The sequence below is a fragment of the Lynx canadensis genome, chromosome B3 (genome assembly GCF_007474595.2).
Source record: "Lynx canadensis isolate LIC74 chromosome B3, mLynCan4.pri.v2, whole genome shotgun sequence".
In the NCBI taxonomy this organism is placed as follows: Eukaryota; Metazoa; Chordata; class Mammalia; order Carnivora; family Felidae; genus Lynx; species Lynx canadensis.
The window spans coordinates 124,550,832-124,576,721 of NC_044308.2; the positions used below are offsets into that span (position 1 = coordinate 124,550,832).

The window sequence follows — 25,890 nt, forward strand, 5'->3', positions numbered from 1 at the left end:
AACACTTCCACAATCAACAATTCAGATCAGTTTTTAAAAGTCTCCATGGATCTAACCTATGTAAATCTTTTGTCCTCAGTGAACCCAACACTACTCAGGAATAAAGAGGACAAGGGAAGGTCATAAACTGAATTTTTTACTTCCTATAGAAGTGCAGTAACATGAGGAACCTCCCTCCTCACCCACATGGATATTATAACAACAGATAACTGAGCTCTTAGGAATAATAGGAATGTCTACCCCTTCTCTATGCTCCCAAGGCACTTTACACAAGCTTCCCCTAGAGTTCTTACTATTTGAGTGTCTTTTATGTCTGTCTCCCCACCAGACTGTGAGTTCCTGTTGGGTAGAGATCTTATTCTTTATTTAAACATCCCAGTACCTAGTAGTGTGTCACACAGCAGTCAATCGATAAATCTTTCTGAAACATATATATTCTCCTACGTTCCATTCATCCTGTGAGCATTTGTGTGTGTGTGTATTCTCTATGCGCTAGGCAGAACAGACCCCACTATATGATAATGAAAAAAAAACAGAACCTCTGAACTCAAGTGACTGCTTGTGTTTCTGTAAGTTTATTTTTGCAATAAATTAATTAGTAAATTCATCGAAGGCAATCATCTTGTCAATTACAGGTTATTGTAACCATCAAGGCAAGGTGATGTCACAAAAGTGAGAGCACTGCCTTGTGGTGTGAAGCTATCAGATGCAAAGTTTTAAGGGTAGAATCAATAAGGTCTGCTGACAAATTAAGTACGGATCCATGTGTGAGAGAATGAGATGATTCTTTACATGTATTTAAAAAGCAAAAGAACACTGTAATTCCTACTAGAAGATTGGTTTCCTAAAGTAAAATTGCTCCTATTTTGTGGGTTAGATATACTCTCTTCTCCTCTGTAAGCAGATGCTTTACACTATTTCCTTCAAAGCAAGGGAAGAAGTTAGGATTAATAGCATACTAAGAATAAGAACTGAGAGCATTAGTAAAACAGTAGAGCTAACTGAAAAAAAGGAAGGCATAATTAGAACACTGGATATATGATTTGATGCACATTAAAATTTGAGTATGAAAGACTTTCCAATCCATAGCCTAGTCTTAAGCAGGCATAGGAAAGTTATCTATAAAACAGAAACCAAAAAATGGAAATTCAGATTTAAACTTCTAACCCCACTTAAGGAAATTATTCTTGCCTCGGGCTTTTTAAGTATCTTTTTCTAGGGGAATATTGAGCAATACAAAGATCATTGGCAGCATAATCAGAAAGGTGTCAGGATATGTACTGGATACACTCCTAGAAATTAATATTCAAAGTTGGAAACAAAAATACCACTGAAGGGTATTTTATGCATTCATTAAGTTTTAGGACCATTTTGCAATGATTACATATTTCTCTTAAGTCAAATGCTGGGAAACAGAAATAACGTTAGTTATTTAAAATCAGCCACTTTTGATGCATTTCTATTTCTGAAACAAAATATGGACAAGGAAACAAACAACTAGAGTTTCAAATTATGCATTTGGAACGAACATTGTTTAATTTTCAAAAGAAAAAAATGCATCATTCATCACCAGACAAATGTTTATAAGCTTACAGTGTCTTTAAAAACCATCAGGATTTCTTCTCCTTTTTTTTTTTTTTTTATTTCTTAAAAGATGCTTAAGCATGCATTTATTCTTATGAAAGAATATGGGGGAAAAGTTTAAAAACAAATTTCTAAATAATATAACTTATGTAAGCAATGAGTACCTCCTGTTTGTTTTTGTTCCTAAAATTAACAGAATATTACTTGTTCAACATTAAATGACAAAACAGATTGAGTCATTTTAAATTGTGATTAAAAAAAAAAAAAAAGAAAGAAAGAAACCTCAATGAAAACAAACCTGGACATTCATTTTATGTTTCCTTTTAGGGTCTACCAAAGCAAGCAGGCTAGGCCTGCTTAACTTCCAACAAAGCACTGAAACAGATATAATATAGAACTTTTCCCCTTGGCTTTCCACACCACAACCATGTGTACCATTATTTAGCCTAATTCCTACACTATGGGTATCACTCACAATTTCAAAATTAAATGAAATCAAACTAACAGTACAGGATTTTAAAGGATAGTGTCCAACAAGACTACTTTCCTCTCAAGCCCCTGTAGTTATCAACCACTCAATGAATTAAGGATTAAATGGCAGGCCTCTCAATCAAGTCCAAATCAGGAATGATAAAGATGCAAACTCTGACTTCACTCATTACCTTTATTTAAAGTGGACCTCCTTGATTGCAAATGGTTAGTGGAAAAGTCACTGCCAATGGAACAGAGTTTGAAAATGGCTTCTCCATACCTACGTTCCATTTTGGAAAGTAGAGAGCAAATGTACTTCCATACAACTTTTACTTCTTGCCCCATCCTCTGCCACAGCTGCATGTGTAACTGCCCCCCAACCCACTCAATGCATAGTCATGTCACCTTTGCATTGTAAACTTGCTTCTTAAAATCTGGCATAGTATTTCATACATGGTAAGCAGTCTTATGCTTCAGCCAATTCTCTGTAAAAGTCAAGGACTACTCTGGACTTAATGACTATAAGTGGTTCAATTAAAATCACTTTATAAATGACATATACAAAATTTATCATTTTACCTTTAATTTGACCATCTTATTATTTTTGTTTTTTTGTTTTTTTTTTTTAAGATGACAGCAATCTCAAAGGAAATTACTTGTAACATCGTAGTCAGTGTTTATTTAGAGTATCTGCTTTAAATTTGCCTCCAAATTAATATGTGGTAGCTACAGCTTTATCCTACTTACACTTTTAAAATAGATGAAACACCAAAGAAAAAGTCTGCTTAAAAATGACCTAAAGTAAGTGAAAAAAGTCACAACTCATTTGCTTCTATTTCTTTTTGTACTGAAAAAAACACACACACAAAAAAAAAAAACAAAAAACAAATACACACACACACACACCACTGAAATCGGAGAACTGTGCCTGCTACGATCTGAGTTTTTAGTAAAAGAAAATACAGAAATGTGATTTTGCAAAGTAGTGAATATTTTATAGAATAGGCATCTGACAATCATATGTATTTTTCCACATCATGAAAAGTAGCAGTCCTTAACAGATGGTCAAATGAGAACTGAAACACAAAATTAAACAACATTGATTCATATTTTCTTGCCATGGATATATTGTATGTCACAATATCAGGTTTTAATCTGATTTTTCTAACAAAATCTGATGACTCCTTTTCCAAAATTGGTGTAAAGCTAAAAAAATAAAAGAGTATATGGTAATCTGTTGAATATAATAACCCTAAATTTAAATTCAACACTATGAGTTCAATGAAAAGATACAAATGTGAGTCATTTTACTGGCAGTAAATAAAGGGAAAAAATACAAGGAATTTTTGCTCATATCCTGATTCCACCACAAGCTGTGCAATGTTGGGCAAGTCACTATATTACACTCTTAACCTCAGTCTCCACCATCTGTAAAAATGGGTATCATGATTACATTTGCAAATGAGAATTGTAATTACCATTTTTCAAAGATCCACATTTTGTATAAGAAAACTATCTCCTAAATGTTTTAATCCGATATAATCATAGCTTTAAAATATGTTGCTAGGTGTCGCTTCACAAATAACTTGAATAAAGCATTTTGTGGGAAGGAACAAAAATGCATTTCTATGAATCCTGATCTACTCAACAACTTAGGTTCCTATGAACTGCCTTGGATGTCACACCATCTGTGGCTTTAACGTGCTCCTAAATGTTTCATCAAGGATTCTCATTTCCTGAAAGAATAACAGAGAAAAAAAGTCCTCTAAAGAGAATTCAGTATACTACAGAAATAAGCAAGAATTATATGAGATAACTAAACATCCCAAATAACCTACATAATCAATATAGTAGGTCCTATAAATTCTGATACAATAGAGAGAATAGGATTGGTAAACCTGATTCCTATTTCCATTTCTACAATGGACAGCTGAGAACACTTGGGCAAGTCAATTAACTCTTTAGGTCAGAACTGCCTCATCTATAAAAGGGGGGAGAATGGGGAGGTTGGTACTGTTCAAGGCTCTTTCATACTTTAGAATTACACTGGTGCCAAATGTTTTGGGAACCACCACCTCTGCACAATATTACAGTGTGATCTTGTAAATCTGAGACAATGTTTATTAAAAAAAAATCAAAATCTAGCATACAGATATGGGGCAGAAAAACAAACTACTGAAAAATCTTCCAACGTTGCCATGGCTAGCTATAATCACAAGGTATATGTATCCATGTGACAGCATCTCCAGTAACAGAGGAAGTTCTACATGTGGTTGTGTTTAGGGGTGGATTAAAGGAGAAAGCAAAATGAAGACAGTAAATACCTTTCTCTTCTAGGTTTGAATATCTAGAAGCAAGAAGCATATTTGCATAATTCTGCTTAGAATTAAATCAGTAAAAAACACAAATGAAATATCCAAATACGGAAAGTACTAGATTATTTGGATAGAAATTACTTGATCTATAATTTTAAAATAGAAAAAACAGTAATGTAATCAACAAAAAAAGAATGCCACGTTCACCAGATAAAATACTGGGCGTTAAATAAACAATTAAAAAAATTTTTTTTTTTTCTTAACATCTATTTATTATTGAGAGACAGAGCATGAGAGGGGCAAAGAGAGGAGGAGGCACAGAATCTGAAGCAGGCTCCAGGCTCTGAGCTGTCAGCACAGAGCCCGATGCAGGGCTCAAACTCACAAACTGAGAGATCATGACCTGAGCCGAGGGCAGATGCTCAACCAACTGAGCCACCCATGGCGCCCCAAATAAACTTGATTTTGAAAAATGTTCAATGACATGCAAATTCAGACTATGAAGCTGTGCATGGCAAATGATCCCAAATGGGACCTGAGTATCTGTGTGTATAGAAAAGAACCCTGAAAAGAATTTCACCAAAAACTGAATGTAGGAAAGTTAGGTGGTGAGATTATAGGTGAGTTTTTAAACCTTCCCTATAAAGTGCCCTGCATTTTCCACAATGAAAATTTGCTTTATAAGTTTTTAAATTTTTAATTAAAAAAATTTTTTTAATATTTATTTTTGAGAGAGAGAGAGAGAGAGAGAGAGACAGACAGACAGACAGACAGCACAAGTGGGGGAGGAGCAGGGAGAGAGGGAGACACAGAATCTGAAACAGGCTCCAGGCTCTGAGCTGTCAACACAGAGCCTGATGCGGGACTTGAACTCATGAACTCTGAGATGATGACATGAGCCGAAGTCAGACACTTAACCCACTGAGTCCCTGTTTTCATACTTTTTAAGTGTTCCCTTATAAAGAACAATATATTTTCTAAACCTATAATTTCAGAATTTATAAAAATGAATATCCCCAATTAAATTATTTCCCTAATTCCTGAAAATTAATGTCTTCATTATGTCTGCATTGGACATAGGAAAACATCTCAGAATATTATTCACATTTTTATAGCATTTTTTGCATTGCTTATAAATGTATCTGAATAAAATATTTTATATATATTTTCATAAAACAGTCATTCTTCTAAAACATAAGGTTCAAGATAATACACATAGTATGAACAGAATAATCTACAAAATAATATTCTCCCAATTTTTTTAGACACCAGTTATGTCTCAAACATTATGTAAATATGTTCAAAATTGAAAACAATGTTTAATACTTACACTACAAAATTATTTGAAAAGCTCCACAAAAATGACCATTAATAATCATTAATAAACTCATACTTTAATAATTTTTTTAGGTTGGATCAGATATAGGTCTGTATAGATAAAACATTTAAAACCTTCACTATACAAATTTTGATGTTGACCTGCTGAGCAAAAATGACTTAATTATACATGAACTCTTTTGATGAGTTAGATTTCAGGGAAAATAATAAAAATAGATTTCTGATAAAATAAACAACATTATGAGTTTCCAGGTAAAACCAGAAAAATAAAAAGATTAATATTAATATCCTTTTAGAACAAAAGAAATCAAATACTTTCTTTTAAAATTTTAAGCAAAAGGAATAATAAATTTCAATGACACTATAGATGGAGAAAAAGTTCTATCTCTAACACTTCATGAGAGCTTTTTCCCTGGTAAGAAGCTCATAATAAAGTTTTAAATGCATACGTAAAAATTCTGTGGTTGCATAATACTTGTTCTCTTTGTCATGTAAAATTGAAAAATAACATTTGATGTTAAAGCAAAATCAGATGTTGGAAAAAAATGCATTTTATTACCACATATCACCACTGAATGCACTAGGAAAATATGCTAAAGTTAGTTATTCTGTGCATATATACTAACAGCAATCTTCTCCTGATCGCCTGATTAAGGCTGCTGATGCTAATGCTTTATATGAATTTTGATGAAATTTTAACATTCTTAGCTTACCAAGTAAGAACATGACAAAAAACAAAGACCTAAAGTATGCAGTCAAAATGGTAGCAAGACATTTAAAAAAGAAGGAAGTATGCTGCACCAGGGTGGCTCAGTAGCATAAGTGGCCGACTTGGGCTCAGGTCGTGATCTCATGGTTCGTGAGGTCGAGCCCTGCATCAGGCTCTCCACTGCCAGTGCAGAGCCCACTTCAGATCCTCTGTCTCCCTCTCTCTCTGCCCCTCCCCGGCTCACACTTGCTCTCTCTAAAATAAATAAACACTTAAAAAAAAAAAAAAGAGGGGAAGTGTGTATTAACGCCATAAGACGGGCATGCAAGAATAATGCTGTGTTAGGCAAACAAGAAAGGCTTCCCCTTTGATTGCAGAAAAACCACATTTGAAACCTCTTCAATGCATAAGGCCACATTTACCAAGTTCACTTGCACTGCTCACATAGTAATCTTTGGGCTACAAGTCACAGGGCTTTTTTTTTTTTTTTTTTCCACTGAAAATGTATTTTCATCTTTTCTTGTTTTTACCTTCTGCAGTCTGGCCACAACACACACACACACACACACACACACACACATATATACCCATAGGTTATCCATATTTTTTATCTGTTACATACATGTATAAGCATGTATGTGTGTATACACACACACCTCTTTACCCACAATTTACTTATAAATTATCTACTGTGTACCTGGCTCTATGCCTGATCTCTTGGAGATGGAAAAACAATCAAGATTTGATTCCTGTCCTCCAATAGAAAACATATTATAATACCTCCCACCTGTTTGGTTTGCTTAACACACGTGCCTTCAGTATCACTTGCTGATAGAACTGCCAGGTCTTTTCACGAGGGAGCCTCCTTTTGGGGGCCATCTGTCTCAAGTGACTCAACGCAGTCTCATTCTAAACTTCCAACCTGCATAGTTGTGCAATAATTTTTATTCCCAGTTCCCTGGCCCCTCACTGCCTAACACATTATTAGACTAACCACAGGCAGTCAATCAATACTTGCTGATTGGTTGATTGTTTGGTTGAATCACTAATCAGCAATATCTGGAAACACAACAATAACAAAATAATGGCATCTACTAATTGACACTACTAATAGCTTATTAGATATCAGTTACTCTGCCAAGCACTTTATATACATTTTCACATTTAATTCTATAATAGAACTTTCACATCTAATTCTATCATCTTTTCAAAGATGATAAAACAGGCTTTGAGTTTTAAGCAACTTGCCCAAAGACATACAGCTAGAAAATGATTGACACTCAACGTTCTGCCCATAGCCACTAATACTATTATCACCTCTCAGCCCTATTTATAGATGGCTTAACGCAACAAAAGATATTTATTTTGAGGCGGGGGTGCAGAGAGACAGAAAGAGAGAGGGGGTGGGGATGGAGAGAGAGAGAATCCCAAGCAAGCTCCACACTGTCAGTGCAGAGCCCAATGGGGGACTCAAACTCACTGTGAGACCATGACCTGAGCTGAAAACAAGAATCAGACACTCAAAACAACTGAGCCACCCAGATGCCCTGACCCAACAAAATTTTGATTCATATGTAGCCATATACTAAGGCATGAGTCAACATAAACAGCTAAGTCAACCAAAAGTATATAATCACACACACAAAAAGGATATTAAAGAAAAGCAAGCATATAAGGTATATATATTTATGTAGGTGTGTTTAAGACTATTGTATCTTTAAGATCATTCTCCAGTTTAGACTCAGGAGATATCTTTTCTCTGCATTAGTACCCAATGTCAAGACTCAACAATACAGTTTTAACAACTGAAAGGGATTTAGTTTTTCACAATCCAGTCATAAGCATTCAGTTGCAGACCTGTGTCTTATCTACATCCAACCCTCACCACCCGGCACAAGGCCTGCCACATACTGGATGCTCAATACATAGCAATGGAATACAGTCAATAATTCTTGAAACTCTGTCTTAAGGTAAATGCTCCATTTATCTGAATGCCTGAGAACATATATATCTAGAACATCATGAACAGAATCAGTGAAGAAATATTTAAGCAGAACAAGATAAACTTACATTCCAATACATGAAATTTGAACCACTATTTCTTAAATGTAAATAGGTAAATATAAAACATGTTAACACAATCTTCTGACTAGAATTTTAATTACAGAAAAGTTGGAATGTTTCGCATTATCTCCACAGCAACTACACCCTGGCAAGAGATACAGTAAATATGTGTGAACACTGGACACACTAAAACCAAAACATGACATAAGAACTAAATTGCAGCAGTTGTCAAGATTGTAGGCTTAAATTCAGCAACTTAATTTAGCACATATAATCATAAACACCTAACTACTATCTTATTTCCTTGATTTTAAGAATTACTAGAAAGGTAAAAAAAAATGTGTGTGTGTGTGTGTACAAAATATAGGAATTTTGCAAAATACAAAAAAGAGGAAAAGATCAGTAAAGCATTAAGGAAGGTTTATGAAGCATTTTATGATATCCTACCCAGTGGTAGCACCTTCCTCACAGATGCTAGTAACCCTTATCAAGTACAGGATTCATTTGGCCCAGTTTATGCTGTCTTCTACTATCAGTATTTCAATGGTCATCTTTATTTACATTTGACTTCTATCACACTCAATTGCAAATCTTTTTTGGAAGCAGGTAGAAGAAAAATATTCTGTCTTCTATTTTTAGTTGACTTTTGCCTCAAAAGTAGTGACTCTCTAAAAGTCCTTCATATTCTACCCAATTCCTGTGTACAGCAGATACTCAAAATAAATTCACACATCTACTGAAAGGAAAGTGGTAAGCCTGCTAGGGATGTTCCAAGGTTACCAACCTTCTTAAGATTCCATCTCTACAAGTGCAAAAATGAGCATAATAGTATCTATTTCACAAAATTACCATGAGCATTAAAAGTGCCTATCATATAGCGTGCACTTAACTATTACAGGTTTTATTTTGAGCCTCAGTTTCCTCATAGGTTAAAAGGGATCAATAAAATCCAACCCAGAGTTGTGAGAACTGAATAAGGACACATATGTAAATAAACTGGCATAAATGCCTGACGTATAGCACGTCCTCAATAAACCAGAATTCCTTTCTTTGCTACCTTGCCTCTAAACTATTTTAAGACCCAGAAGAAACTTAAACATCTAATGTAGTAGAATGTTAACAGTCGGTTCAAAGAATAAAAATCCATCATTTTAATAAACTAACATTTTATTCTGGCACCAATACAATTTACCTATGAAAGACTACAATTAGCATTTATTAATACATAAAACGTATCCTAAGAAGAAATCCTAGAAGAAATTTGAATTTGTCTTTAAAACGAGCATTTGTTCATATTTTTACCTTTTCTTCTAGCTGGTCCTTCAAACTCTGATATTTTAGCTTCAGTTTTTTGTTCTCCTGTTCATTCTGGGTTAATTCCTCTGTCAGCCTGTCACACTGTGATTTCAACTTCTCTAGCTGACAACGATGGACTTTAGCCGTATTCTTATCTTCTATGCTTTCTGCCTGAGAAAAAAGAGAAGAAAAGAGAAAGTCCACTGGCCACAGGCAAATTGTACACCAAAAAAGTACACATTTGATCAGTGGGCAAAAATTTCAAGACTTTGCTCTACGCAGCTGTACAGAAACATACACACAAAGGAAATGCCCTTTGCGTTTATTCAATCACTCCTCAGCGCTCGCAGAGCACTTCCTCAGTGAAAGGTACCACACTAGGTGCGGAGATAATGAATACGAAGAGTAGAGGCATCAGACGCAGCTATCCGTTCCACAACAACGAATGAGGAGTGTTAATAAAGGCAGAAGCAGATACTGTGACAGCCCAGGGAGGGGACACCAACTCTGCTGAGGGCTTATGACAGAAGTGTCCCAAAAAGGAAATACTAAGACACAGTACTGACTGATCAGTTTCTTCATCTACGATCCTAGGTTTTGTGAAAGAATTATGTATTTTCAGTACCACAAAATTACCGAACCACCCTTGAGGCTAAAAGGATTATGAATCATGGCAGCCAAGCAACTACAAAAAATTTAACGTGAAAAGGAGTTTGCCAGTGATTGTTTCAGTACCAACAGCATAAGAAAGTACCTGGTATTTGCTCTTTTTTCTTTTTTTTTTTTTTTTGGAATAAGCCAGAATCAAGTTTCAGAAAAAGTGAGAAATAATCTATTCCATGTATGGGATTCAATAAAGATTTGCCAGACATGTGAAACTTAAGATACCATTTTAAGTGTTATTTTAAATAAACATTTAACATTTTAAATGAATTTAAAAATAACAATGGGGCGCCTGGGTGGCGCAGTCGGTTAAGCGTCCGACTTCAGCCAGGTCACGATCTCGCGGTCCGTGAGTTCGAGCCCCGCGTCAGGCTCTGGGCTGATGGCTCAGAGCCTGGAGCCTGTTTCGATTCTGTGTCTCCCTCTCTCTCTGCCCTTCCCCCGTTCATGCTCTGTCTCTCTCTGTCCCAAAAATAAAATAAAAACGTTGAAAAAAAAAAAAAATAACAACAACGTACACACTTGCTATACGTCAGGCACTGCACTACTCTCAGACCTCTCTGCATAGTTTTCCCTCATTTGGTCCTCACAGGAACCCGACCAGGGAGTTACTACTTTTACTGCCTCCTTTTTTGAAGCTGATGCCCAGAGACACTCATAACTTGGCCCAGGATATGTAATGAGTAACTGCAGAGCCAGGATGTGAACCCAAGAGTTCTCTCTAATGTCCATGCTTTCAACTACTCTGCTGCACTGCCTTTAAAAAGGTAAATTTGTCCTTTTTAAAAAACCAGCTGCATACACTTGTCAATGTTAACTGGTCATACCTACCAGTTACCAACAGGCTGTAAGCAACTACCTATGATCTGCTTAAAATATATTAACTCCTAAAATATATGTTTCTTTTCTTTTTACAAGTGTATTATACATGTGTAATCAGGGATGTAGGAATTAGTTCATTGGAATCAATTTCCTGAAAGGAAGTTTTGTCAGCTTTCAACAAAATCTATATTATATTCACCTCACAAAATGCACCTAAGACTAGATGCCATTTTAAATTAACAAAAGAATTGATTTTTAATGAGGAATCCTGTTTTCACAACCCAAAAATAAAACTACAAAATAAAGTTTCTCATCAAGAAAATTGCTCAATTATGATTTTAAGTTTCAAGAGAACGCTCTGCCTTTTCTTTATGATCAGTGAAGTATACAAGGATCTTAGGTATACAAGGTTCCCCCTAAAGCCAACGGCAAGCTGGAGCTGGCTCAGGGAGCCTTAAGAACCAGCTGTGCCCATGTCTTCGTGACACTGTCCCTCTTCGGTGATATCTTCTTTCATAGTCTGAAATCAAATGATGTATTTATATAACACTAAACCCGACAAATACTGTAAATCAGTGTTTCCCCCTGTACTCCCTGAGAGCCTATTTTGAAATATTTACCAGCACGCTAATGCCTAAATTTGACTATGAACTTACTTCTTGTTGCCGTTTTATTATTACATTTACACTTCACTCTAAGGTTTACAAAGTGATATCACAAAAACCCTGTGATAAAGACATTACTAGTCCCATTTTATTGATGAGGTGCAAAAAGGTTAAGTAACTTGACCGAGGTCAAAAAGCCAGCAAGTAGCAAGAGTTCAAATCCTTGGTCTTTTGATTCCATAAAAAGGTTCTACCAAAATTTTTGTTGAAATCATAATGAGGTGATAACCCAATATCCTTCAAATATTAATAGTAGCTAGAGTATTTCATTAAAATATTTTACATTTAAATTTTAAAAAAGCGTAAGGGTAGTTCTAGATGGGGAAAATATATATTGTGAGAAAAAATATGGGTAACATATAGGCATTTGTTAGACTCAGAAAACTAATAAAGGTGAAGCCAAAAGACAAAGAAATATAACATTTATAGAGCTACTTGTCCAAAGTCCTCCTGTACATAATTCAGTATACTAAATCACCTATGATGACCATTATTAACTCCTTTTAATTAACATAAATAAGTAAAAAGTATAGAATTATGTAAATGAAATAGCAGGAGGCAAGGTTGTTCCTGATAGGCAACTCATTAAAATGAAAGTGCTGGGGGGCGCCTAGGGGGCTCAGTTTGTTAAGTGTAGGACTCTTGATTTGGGCTCAGGTCATGATCTCATGGTTCCTGGCATCTAGCCCTGTGTGGGGCTCTGTGCTAACAGCCCAGAGCCTGCTTGGGATTTTCTTTCTTTCTCTCTTTCTCTCTCTCACTCTCAAAGTAAGTAAACATTAAAAAAAATAATAATAAAATAAAATAAAATAAAATAAAATAAAATAAAATAAAATAAAATAAAAAGTGCTGGGCTTTCACAATCTCTGGTTCTCTTTTTAAGCTCTTATGCTGCTTTTGTACTACATTAAAGAGTGGTTATAACACCCCTCCTATATCTGTTTTTCAAATTTAAAAAATGCCTAAAAATTTCAGAATATCTACAGCGTATTTCTAAATTATATATTCTTTACATAAAGGTAATTTCTTACAGCTTTACTCTCATCTCACCACACATGAACACAAAGCACTTCCTAAAGAAAGAATGGGGAAAACCACCCAGTCTCCTGTTGAATACTATGCACTCTGTTTTGATCCAACCCCCTCACAATTCCTCAGCGACCTTCTCCACCAATCTCTGACAAATGGAATGATATGTTTTTGTTCTTCTTTTTAACCTGTCCGCCACATTGGACACTCTTGACTATACCTTTCCTGAAATGCCCTGCCTCGGTTTCCTTTTTTTTTTTTTTTTTTAAGACACATTTATTCAGCATCATGATCAGATTATTACATTTAGCAATCAACAGCATGGGTGCAAAAAACCATCTATATTAAAACCCTTTGTTTGAATGCTTTACACTGTCCATAGAACAGAAACTAAAATAACCTGTTATACAATTAGGTTTCCAAGATACCATTCTCTTCTGGTTCCCTCCTGTCTCTCATATAATCCTTTATTCTTATTTGCTAGAACCTCTTTCTTAGTACTTCCCTTACAGATTGGTGTTCTAGAATTTAATTCTCTTTTCTCCCTACACGATCTCATCCAAATCCCAAGATTTCAACTACCACCAATGGGTTACTGGATCCCAAATATTTAACTTTAATCCCAATTTCCTCCTTAATGTCTAACCCATTATGCACTGAAAACTGTTCTACCTAGACTTTCATGGTTAGGCTTCAGGTCCTTTCCACCTAAACTCAACATGCTAAAAAACTGGATTTGTCACTGTTCTCTCCAAATCTGTTCTGTGTTATCTACCTTGACAAACAGCTTCATTATCCACCTAGTCACCCAAGTCTATACCTAGTCATCATCAATTCTAAACCTTTTCCAGTATAGCAGTGTAGTTGAGAACATAGGCACTTGACTACCTAGGTTCAAACCCAGTCGCCACTACTTTCCAGATGTAACACATTGAGTTATTAACTTCCTATGTTTTAATTTCCTCATTAGAGAAAAAAATACCAAACAATCTGCAGGGACGACATGAGTATTAAATGGTTAACCCATGTAAGTTTCTTACAATGACTAGCACAAACTGAGTAGTAAAAAAAAAAAAAAAAGCCTACTGGTATTATTATTATTGTCAAGAGCCAATCAATCAACATATGACACATATTTTATTTTCTTTAAGATTAGCTCTTCTCCATAACTCTGATTCTACTTTTATGTCCTCATCAACTCTGACAGACTATTATGCCATACTTCATCAATATTAAGACATATTTTCTCACATTTTACCATCCCTGTCTTGGGATGTTGTCTTGCAGCTGATAGTATATTATGTATTTTTTTTCTTAGTAGATATAATGATGCATCTGACAACTGATGGTGTCTTAGGTTCAACGAAATGTAGTAAAGCCCTCTTACCTATTCTTCCAGCCTCCATTCTGCTCTGCTCACCCCAATTAATAACCCCAAATCCACTACTGCCAGTAGGCTATATGGAACTGGGGAAGAATTCATAAAATAGTTGAAAGCATTCAACAAATGTCAGATAGTTCAATATAATTTCATCTTTCGTCATAAGCATTATTATGGTAGTTCTATTTCAAGGAATTTTGAAAACCTTATATTTAACCTTTGAAGACTTATCTGTTTATTTACCTATTCAACAGATATCTACAATGTTCCAGGAACTGTTCTAGGCACTGAAGATATAGCTGTAAACAAAATAGACTCAAATCTCAGTCCTCATGGACTTTTCATTCTAATAAAGGGAGAATAAAAAATCAATAATATGGAATCTATATCATAAGTACTATGGAGAAAAACTAAAGCAGGAAGGAGGGATAGATTTATCACACTCCTGATAATCATGTTATAAAATAACTCCCCTGCGTGGGGATAATGCTGATACCATTAGACCCTAGAAACATTTCCCCAAATGCCAGATCTCAATTAAGCATTTATCCAGGCAACTTTGATTTGGAAAAGAAGGGGTAAATCTCAAAAGCCTTGGGTTTACACAGCTCATAAGTGGATCCACTTTAGTTACCATGCTAATAAGGACTGTGGTTATAGCTTCTATGGCCTTGACAAGTCTTTGCCTTTTATATTTTGGGGAGGTCACAAATGTTGAATGAGGGCACGTTTCAGGTCCACGACTTACTGCCACCTCTGCCTTTCCTGAACTCCCAAAATAGCTAAACGTTCTTTTTAAAGGGTTTCAGTGCTCTGAAATAGGTGCTCCCAGGTGGCTGCTATAACTCATTTCAACCCCGCCGAACAGGCAAGAATAAGCCTCTTTACTGTTAGTTTTATCTTCCCTTCAGTGCTTAGGAATACAAAATGATCTCTAAAAGTTCACGCTTTATTAACTTCATGAGCCACCAGAAAAATTCCTTCAGTAGCATCAGGATAATTCAGCACAGGTACCTTCAGTGTCCTAATATGATTCTCAGCCTCACTCTTTTCCTTCTTGAAGTGCTTCATCAGCTCCTGGATGTTCTGCTCGTGTTTAGTTTTCACACTCTGCAATGATGATGTGAGATCTTCCAGCTCCCTCTGGTGAACGTCTCGTTCTAGCTTTAACTGTGTAACGATTGTAGCTGTTTCTTCATCTCTAGATTTCGCCTGTGTCTTGAGGTCAGCAAGGGTCTTAAGCACCTCTTTCCTGGCTTTCTGTTCCTCAGCCAGTTTATTAGCAAGATCGGCCCGGATGGCACTCAAGTCCTTGACAGCCTCTTGCATCTCGAGAAGTTGAGCTTTGTCCTTGGCCTGGCCCTTTTTTAGCTCTGCGATTTCTTCTTCCAGGTGAGCTTTCTCAACTTTCACCTGGCTTTGAATCTTACTCTGCTTCTTCAATTCACTTTCCAGCCTATGGATAGTGTCCAGGGAATCCTTGACTTCTAGTTCAAGGTCAGCTTGATGAGCCTTAATATCACTTAGTTTCTGCTCCTTACAGTGAAGTTCCTCCTCTTGAAGGGCACGCTTGGTTAAGACGTCATTCAATTCCTTTCGAAGATTCTCTATCTGTTGTAACGCTGCATAAAGCTGGCTTTTCAATTCATCCTTTTCTTTTAGAATCTATCAGGTAAAAAAAAAAAAAAATCACTGTAAAGGTCATCATAGGGACTGTCAGAAAATAAAGTTTAATACACACGGAGAAGAAAAATTCATAAAATAAAATTTTGTATTTTTCCATTTTTTTAATGAAAAATAATTTTCAGGCTAGAAAAATACAATTACCCTGAAGTAGTGCCACATTGAAATATATGTTTCAGATTTTCATCACCAACACAGGTCAGTCCTTGATTATAAGTATTTAAATGTAGGATAAGATTCAGCAAAAGAATGGGGGAGAAAAAAGACTCCTATTATAATTTACCAGAGGTTGAAATAATATAATGTTAATTAAAATAACAATTCTTTGCATTTTAATTGCACAGTTTTTTTTTTCAATAGCACACTTTTAAAAAGGAGCAACCTCAAAAAACATATGGAAGATAATATACGGAAGATATATGAAGATACAATCTAAGAAAGACATCAACCGTCATTAATAAAGAAAGTTAGTAGTGACAAGAAATACACCAGTATGTAACTGGGAGTCTTGAAGTCCCAAAAAGACAGAAATAAGATTAAGATTGAGATTAGGATTAGGAGAGGTTGGGAAGGGACTCAAGAGAAAAGTCAAGGGACCGGATGTCCATCACCCTGCGCCAGCCTCTCTGCCAGGTTAGGGTTGACAATGAGGGATGGAGGCCAAGAACTAACCCTCTCATCCTCACCAGCCACCAATGCAGTGAAAAAGCCAGCAGCTAAGGAAGCTGAAATCATTTCTCCCCATCAACCCCCAACACTGGCACCGAGAACAATCTCTGTCCCTGCTTATGGGCACATGTCACGGCTTGATGACAGAAAAAAGAAAATTAAGATTCTCATTTCAGAATTAGAAATAATGACTAAAGACACAAATACTTACAAGGAAGTTTTACACTTTATGTTTTATACTTCAGTATGAAACAATTCATGATAAACTGCAATAAGGCAATCACTCCAAAAAAAATAGTTTCCTCAAATCCTTGTCAGTTTTAGCAAAAGAGAAACAGAATGAAGCTAGCATGAGAAATAATGAAAGGAGGTGGTTATGCAATTGGGCTGTGACCAGAAAGAACTGAATATGATTCTCAGTCCAGCCATAAGTCATTCTTGGGCCTTAAGGAAATTATTTATCTTTATAAAGATAACAATAACACCTATATCATAGGGTTGGGATGAAGACTAGTAGAAAAGAGTTTGGTTAGACAGAAGATTCAAGTTCAAGGAGAAGCCAGGATCTCAAGGAGGTATTTGTTCAAGACAGTGATCAACTCTGTGAAGAAGAGGTATAATTGAAAAAGCAAGGTCCCTGGATTGAAAAGACTCAGGTCCACAGAGGAAAGGATTCACCTTGAAAGGCAGGAAAAATGGCTAGAACTATAGGGTCTAAGGGTAGGTGTATTATTTTTCTATTGCAGTGTAACAAATTCCAACAAACTCCGTAGCTTAAAACAATACCCATTTATTATCTCTCTGTTTCCATAGATCCTAAGGCCAGGACAGGTATTGTGCCCAGGGTTTCCTAAGGCTAAAATCAAGGTGTCAGCTGGCCTGGGCTCTTACTTGGAGGCTTTGGGGGGAGACTCCACTTTCAGGTTCATCCATGTTGTTGGAATAATTTAGTTCCATGCTCTCACCACTCTGGTCCCAGTTTGCTGGCTAGCTTTGGGCCAAGGGTTGCTATGAGCTTCTAAGGCCACCCACACTCCTTGGCTCATGGACTCCTCAGACTGCAGCCAGTGACACCACAATGAATCTTTCTCTTGTTTCAAAGCCTTGGACTTCCCCTTCTCTCAACAGCCAGAAAAATTTCTATGCTCTTAAGGACTCTTGTGATTAGATTAGGCCCATCTGGATAATCTCCTTATCTTCAGGTCAACTGTGCCATATAACATAATCATGAGAGTGATAGCTCATCATGTTCACAGTGTCCAAAAATTAGGGTAACTCATTTCTGGGAGGTCACTCTGCTTACCATACTAGAGAAGACAGAAATGGACAAGTCTTGGCTATAAGGACATGCAGGACGGTCCTGAGAACAAGGAGACGTGGCTTCAAGACAGTGATTAATGTGTGGAACACATAACAGACGCCCCTGGCCAGAAGTTAAGAGACTTCCATGCAGCTCTGACAATGAAAATTATATTTTCAAGACGAAGCTTTAGCAGGTAAAACATCTTGGAACACAAAAGACTATAATGTCTTCCTGAAGTTGGTTTAAACAGCAAAGGTATTTATTTTTCTCACGTAACAGGACCACCACAGATGGAACAGTTCAAGAAGACCCTTCAAAACTCAGGCTCTGCCTCTCTACAGTTCTCCAGGTTTTGCCCTCTGCTTCAGTGTTCCAAGCAGCACATCACATGACAACAGGTGGCAGCCTTAGAGTGGACAGTCAAATTTTTAATTTCTTTGCCAATATAGTTACTAAAAACTAAGTAAGATCTATTTTCTTTTTGTTAATTGCTTGGCTGGTAGCCACAGCCCAAGTTTTTGTCTAGACATGGTCTCTGAGTCTGAAAATGACCGTGTCTCAACTGCTACCTCAATATCCTGGACATTCCCAGGGGCCCTCAGTTGAATAAGCTTTATCTTGAGGGAATTCAAAACAATGGACTTGGATCCCCTTTGTCAGGCCAGGAATGCTTAAGGAGAAGCACTTGAAAGGGGCCTGAGAAATCAGGCTTGTTTTTTTATCCCATTTTTATTTCTAAGTTTCCTACCTCCCTCTCTTGCTTGGGCTAACTTCAGCATGCATAGATCATTTGGCTATTCCAATGCTAAAAAAACTCCAAATTACAGGCTCTGTATATTTGGATTATAAATTGCAGATTTTCAATCTCTCTACCCCCAAAACATCTTGCTCTCTGCTTTTATTATTTTTCTCTGCTTATATAGACAGGCAGGCTTCAACCTACACTTGTCTTTCTCTTGTGTGCCTCTTCTGAAGGCTGCAGTACGTTCACAACACACGCCAACGTCCTCAAGTTTTCATTCTGGTCATTTAATACCCCACTCTGAGGCACAACATCACTAACCCAACATATGATTTCCAATGGTTCAACTAACTACTTCCAATAGCACAGTTTGCCAACTTTCCACTTAGAAAGGTAGGCTCTTCCGGTCCCCACTTTATTCCCCACTTAGTCAATCCTACATTTTAGGCTCTTTTACTTAAAGCTCCTGGCTCCCAGAATTGATGTCTCATATCAGCTTGACTATCTTCAGCTGATGGTACAGAAACACTCCAGTTCAGGTTGACTTAAACTACAAGGTAATTTAATATCATTCCATGCAGAACTGCTCTAGACACGGTGTCAAAGTTCAGGTCCACCTCTCTGAATTCTCTTGGCAATACCTTCCTGTGTGTGAGACTTCATTCTCAGGACCATTGCAAGACAGCCAGCTTCAGCCACTGCAGGTATCACAGCCAAATACAACAAAACCAGAGAAGGAGAAAATCTCTCTTAGGTATCTTCTTCAGAAGTGAGTAAATATTTACCGGAAGCTCCCCCAACAGATTTCATAACTCATTCTTCATTGATCGGAACAGGGCTGTGTGCTTGGTAACTGGCCTACATTACTTTTTGAACGAAACGGACTGGGGCAGGGGGAGATGGGGATAATCAAGACCACTATAGGAGCCAACTGATATTTCTATGTAAATTGTGCTGGTACTATTCAGGAGTGAAAATGGAAAAAGTAAAGAGTTGGTTTGATTCCAGATTGACGATCAGTAAGACACGTGAGGTGGAAGAAGAAACTGAAGATGATGATGAGCATGTCATCAGAGTAGCTTTTCACGAAGTCCAGTTGACAGGAAAAAATAGATTCCAGGAAATGGCTGGTCAACCAGAGGAATGTGGAAAATCAAAATCAGATGTTAATGGTTAAAAAAGGAGAAGGGAATAAAAGAAATGTGTAAGATCAGAGATTGAAATTTTGGAACTGAAGATATGAACATAGAGAATTACAGATGAGGACAAATTTTACCCACAGAAATTAGCTGCTGAGCAACTTGAAGGTCACTGTAAAATGGGAAATTAGTGAAGCTTAAGGACACAGAGTTCAATGGGTTGCCAACTTGAACTTCGGAATCATCAAAGATGATAAGACTTGCATGTAATGAAACAGGCTGAGGGGAAGCCAGGTGTAAAAATCTTTGAGAAATGTGGAGGCATAATGGAAAATAAGCAGCAGTCAGGATCAATGAGAAGAGAATGTTCTAACCAAACAAACCCTGCTTCCAAAGACGAAAAGCTATAAGAGAAGATTGTGAAAGAAGGACTGAAAATGGCTGTGTGAAGCCAGAAGAATGATACTGTCTAAAACCTTAATAAGAACAGGAACCAACTCCTCAAAAGCCTGACCACAAAGTTGTCCATGCAAGTTGTGTCTGTTTATTTGTTTGAATTAACTAAAAGGTAGACAGACATTTTTGAAAGAAAAAAAGTTATTTTTCTGCATTTGAGGGTACATGCAGACAGACTGCTGGATTATTCTAATATATCAGTACATGAGCCTTTCTAAAATTGCATGTGATAGAACTGGTACATATTTAAAATGTACTTTATCACTGATCCTTCTTACTTTTCAACCTTTAAATTAAAAAACTCAGCTTTTAAAAGACAGTATATATTACATACACTCTTTTTCTCCTCAGCATGAAGGCAATACACAAAAGGAAAAGATGGCAATTTAAGATTCTTGAAGTCAAATATTATCAAGTAAAAAGCTCAATATTAAGGGCCAAACCAATTATTCTGCCAACTCAGCAAGAAAAACAAACAACCTAAAAAGTTATATAAATTTGGAAATATTCAGAAAAGCATACTTTATGATCAGAATCCAAGTTCAACATTTTTTTCCTTTATCATTTTCAAAGCACATTCAAGAACCAATAACTTCAAACAACACTTTAAAAAAGATAATGACAAAATGCATAAAAAATAAAAAATATAAAGACACAAGAATCACAACTAATGATTAGTTTATTTGTATCTACAGAATTTTAGGTCTTCCAATATGTGTTCATCTACATATTCTTAAAGAACATCATGATTCCCTAATGTCAACATCCATGCCATTTTCTTTCAAGGAAAGTATACAATCTGATCTCCCTGGTTTTTTTCTGCAATGCTTTGCTTTTTGTTTGGTATTTCATATCATTCAATAATGAAGTAGTTCTATAATAGAATATGTATCTGATAATCTTACCAAAATTCCAAAAATGTAAAAAAGAAAAAAAGAAATCAGTGCAATTTTTAGGAGAATAAAACCCTTTAGCCTTCTACTACATTTTTAAGTGGCAAATCTTAAAGCAGAAAATAAATTATGCTGGAAAAAGAGAGAAGTAGACACAGAAGTATTTAGAAAACACAAAAAATTGCATCATTTAAGCATGGAAAATGGCTCAACAAAGTTACTTAGTAAGCAATTAATTTATTCTGTAAAACATAATGTGTTTTATTTGTAAATCAGTATTATTTTTATTTTAGTACATACTTCCAAATATACCCTGGAGTCACTTTTTGAAAATAATTAATCCAAAAAAGAAAACAAAACAAAACAAAAAAGGAATAGGCTGTATAACTAATGCCTTAGGGTGGCTTTGTGATTTTATTAAGTATTAAATACTCCTTAGGGGTATTATTCACTAAGACATAAAAATATACATGCTTTTTTTCTGAAATTATTTACAGTGTATTTCCACATCATGGATTTACCGGACACTTGAATTTGCAGTGAAATATGTTACCCTTTCTTCTTTGATTAACCATTGCTCTAACTCCAACATGCTGCATTAATTTTTAAGGCTTTTAAAGTGAAAATTACAAAGCCTGCTGTGATAATTGTGATACTACCCTAACTGTGGCAATCACTTTAAAACTACTTCTTTGCTTATCATTAGCAATGCTAAGTGATAAAAATAATTATATCAGAAGCATTCTGGGAAATAACTGTTTAACAATTGTGAATATTCTAAAAAATTCCATCTAGAAAACTCTGCATTGTGGATTAGGATACCGTCTGATGACATGGACTCTTCTAAATTTCCTCTAATTAAGTAAAATCTCCAGACACTTCTCAATCAGTCTACCCCTCTCACCCCCCCCCCTTCTTTCTAGCTGCCTCCCCTACAGTCATGCTCACTGAACCAGTTACCAGACCAGACTGACAACAGAATAATCAAGGTAGAGCAATTTCCTGGGATCAAATCAGTTCAGATTCAAGTCTGAAAGCTTTAGAACTGCTTTACCTCAGGGCAACCAGTCACCCAGTATGTGTCAGATGGGTTAAATTGAAAAGCCCTCCACAGTGAGCCCAAGGTGATCACTTCCTCCATCTTATATCTGAGACATTCGTATCTAAATGGTAAAGCATCTTCTCCATGCCAGCTCATCTGAAATAAGCATCTGTCACTCTTAAGGGCTGACAATTGATTTTATAAATATAATTGCCCCACAGTTTGTTTTCTTTTGAAACAAAGTCAACTTATCCAAATGATTATTCTTCTGGAATGTTCAGAATTCTTGACAAGTGACAAATGACAAAGGAGAAATGATAAACCAAGAATACACATGGATAAAAGTCAATCCTGACTTTCCTGATCATATTATAAACATCTTGGTTTAATTCAACCCAAATATAGAGTTGAGAATCAACATAGGAGCATAAAATCCATTTAAACTAACTGATTATACAAGAGAAAAGATGATGTGAAATGCACACATGGATCAGGGAAATGCTTTTTGTTGCTATCAAAAAGGCACAAAAGCCGAGTTTTAAAGAGGCTTGCGACCTGATAACACTACTCAGTGAGACTGTGAACATCACTCATTTAATTAAACCCATTGTAGTTACTGCCAAAAAAATGGTCCAGTAGTAACTACCACATCTTTAAATGTCTCTTTCCAACTAATACTTAAATTGAAATACATAACAAGATGAGATTCTAAAATTCATACACTGGGGGAAAAAGTCAAGTGATGTTATGGAAGATTTCACTACTCTTTTTCCATTTGAATATTAAAGAACAATTTCAACTTAGGGAACTAAAAGCTAAACTGGGAGATGGGGGAGGAGGTGGATCTCTTTTAAGGGCCAAACTCTAAAAATCTACAGAATGTTAAACTATGAAAAAGGCTTTGCTTTAAGAAGTTAAAAAAACTAAGTTACTTTTTACCTTGAAATAGCCAAGACATAAAGACTCTCTCTCAAGGACATCTTGATAGACTATATGAACAGCATGGCATTCAAGTGTTTGTTCAAAGGATGGATGAATGAATGGTTGGTCACAGCAAAAATCACCCATTGGGAATTTGGCTTTTATACCTGATTATTCTTGTCTGTCAGTTGCTCAAGGGTTTCAGACTGCTTCTCCAGTGCTCGCTCTATTTTCTTATGCTTAAGCTTCCACTGTCTAATGGACTCCTGAGCTTTCGTCTTCAGCTCTTCTCTCCTCTTCTCCGCTGCCTGTCTCAGGGCCTCTGACTGCTGGAACTCGAGAAGGTACTGCTCGGCCTGTTTGGTGGCATCCTCAGCATGGTGAGTCAGCTCTGAGATCTGAAGGTCAGCGCGCTTATGTTTGGCCTCACAAGTCTCAAAGTGATTCTGGATCTCCTTAAGTTGATCCAACATCTGTAGTTGCTGCTTTTCCCTGTTCTCCAATTCACGTGTTAAATTCTGGGAATAAAGCATGTGAAGTATTAGGAACATGTTCTTGTCAAAATTGGATGCATAACATATCATCAAACAAGAATCTCTAATGTCAATGAAGTGGGAATCATCTGTATTAAATTTCATTAGTAATCAGTCTAGAAAATATGAGTCCCCTTCTGTGTATTTTATAAGAACATTAGTTGGGAATAATTTTTTATAGGAATAGTTTCCTTTTTTACACTATTTCATTATCCAAAAAGGGAAGATATGCATTTTCCAATTGACTGTCACTGAAATAGAAGGCCTTGTTGATGAGAAAAACAATGTGCATTACTTTTGTAAACTCTCTTGCTTTGTCCAACTGGAAAAAAGATCAATATTTTACAATTGTCAGACTATCATAGCAATCATACATAATATTTCACTTTCTGGCAGCACATAAAATGTTACAATAAAATAAAAATCTATAATAAAAATGTGCATTGATGATACAAACATCAGTGTAGATAATACTATACTTGAAAGTCTATTTAAAAGGCTCTCAAAGGGGCGCCTGGGTGGCGCAGTCGGTTAAGCGTCCGACTTCAGCCAGGTCACGATCTCGCGGTCCGTGAGTTCGAGCCCCGCGTCAGGCTCTGGGCTGATGGCTCAGAGCCTGGAGCCTGCTTCCATTCTGTGTCTCCCCCTCTCTCTGCCCCTCCCCCGTTCATGCTCTGTCTCTCTCTGTCTCAAAAATAAATAAAACGTTAAAAAAAAAAAAAATTTTAAAAGGCTCTCAAAGTGTTTATAGATAGGTTATTTCCAGCTAAGTCTAACATTACAAGTTGCTGAACTTATCTCAAGCTTATATGAATCACTGTGGGACAGATATTTAAACAAACTTAAATTTACTTGGAATACGTAATAATCAAGAAAAGCAAACCTGAACTCTTAAAATCTAGTTTCCCTAAAACAGAAGTGGTCAACCATACATTTGGAAATTGCACTAAATCATCATGATTCATACCTATTTTTAATTTGGGAAGAATTGGTGAAGATCTATTTTTAACTTCAAAAATGAGAAGGCACTGCTTTTATATAACATTTTATACAAATAAAAGAATGTTTCCATCTTCAATCTTATAAAGCTTTGGAAAGGAGTGACAAATTCAGAAATAATGTATCCCATAAGCTGCTCCTCCTGAGCCTTACTTTCTAAATACTGGGGGTGACAAAGATAACCTGAAAAGACCATGTGTCCAGGAGACTAAGATGACACTAGGACAAACAATAAATATCATCTACATTGTTGTAAGGTGCCTACAAATGAAGACTGGAAATATTTACCAGCTTCCTCTGACTCTAACAGCATAATGTTCAGTTCCAGATTCCATTATATTTGAACTGTGGCTCAAATAAAGTTAAATACAATTTCTCTCATGATTAAAGTCATGGTTTGACATTCTGGCAAAAAAATAAAAATAATGCCTTAAAATAAGCTTCATTTTCCAAGCAACAGGTTTGCATTTGCTCAGTTTGCTAAATTCAGTGCAGTCTGGAAGAGAGGAGTCATTCCTTTATCTACCCAACCAAAACAGTAAATTGAGAACTATGCACAAGTTTGTGTGGAAAATTCTAAAATGAAATCAGAAAACCATGATGCTGGCTGTTTACCCTTTGCCCTTATCTAAAAGTTTTACCATGAAGCTAGAAATCGACTTTATCAACAAGCAGTATTCATGTGATTTCTCCATCAGCAGAGAGAGGTACTAGTATTTTTTTTTCCCCCAACCAACGCTTCGGAGACTGGGTACCCTTCCTATGTGTTAGCACATAGTTTACCAAATGGTTAATAAGACCTGGCTTAATCTAAATTGGGGAGCTATTCACACTAACAACTAGATTACAAGAAGAGATAATGCTAGATACTAAAATGATGGGTGGTTACTTGAAGAGGCCTGTATCTTACAGCCTGGCCGGAGAGGGTTCTCTCTCAGGAGGTGACATAGGAGCTGAGATCTAAATGAGGAACCAGCAATAATAGTAATTATTATTATTATTACTACTATTGAAGTTTATTGAGCACTTGAGTTATACAAAGGACTAAGCAAATGCTTTATAAGAATGATCTCATTCAATCCCACTATTATTATCTTGATTTTAGTGATGAGTAACCAACACTTGGAACTTGCCCTAGGTCACATACCTAATATGTGAGGGAACAGGATTCAG

At 36.2% G+C, this 25,890-nt stretch overlaps 1 protein-coding gene across 3 annotated transcripts in view; it reads right to left on the reverse strand.

Moving 5' to 3' along the window:
* The window catches only part of CEP128 (centrosomal protein 128), a 382,829-nt gene that overhangs the window by 240,959 nt on the left and 115,980 nt on the right, over positions 1-25,890 (reverse strand). For all 3 annotated transcript variants that reach the window (XM_032593431.1, XM_032593430.1, XM_030319713.1), the window contains 3 exons: positions 23,353-23,703; positions 15,352-16,002; positions 9,784-9,948 (listed from right to left, as the gene is read on the reverse strand). In XM_032593431.1, the coding sequence (XP_032449322.1) occupies positions 9,784-9,948; positions 15,352-16,002; positions 23,353-23,703 (1,167 nt within the window). The remainder of the gene's footprint in view (positions 1-9,783; positions 9,949-15,351; positions 16,003-23,352; positions 23,704-25,890) is intronic.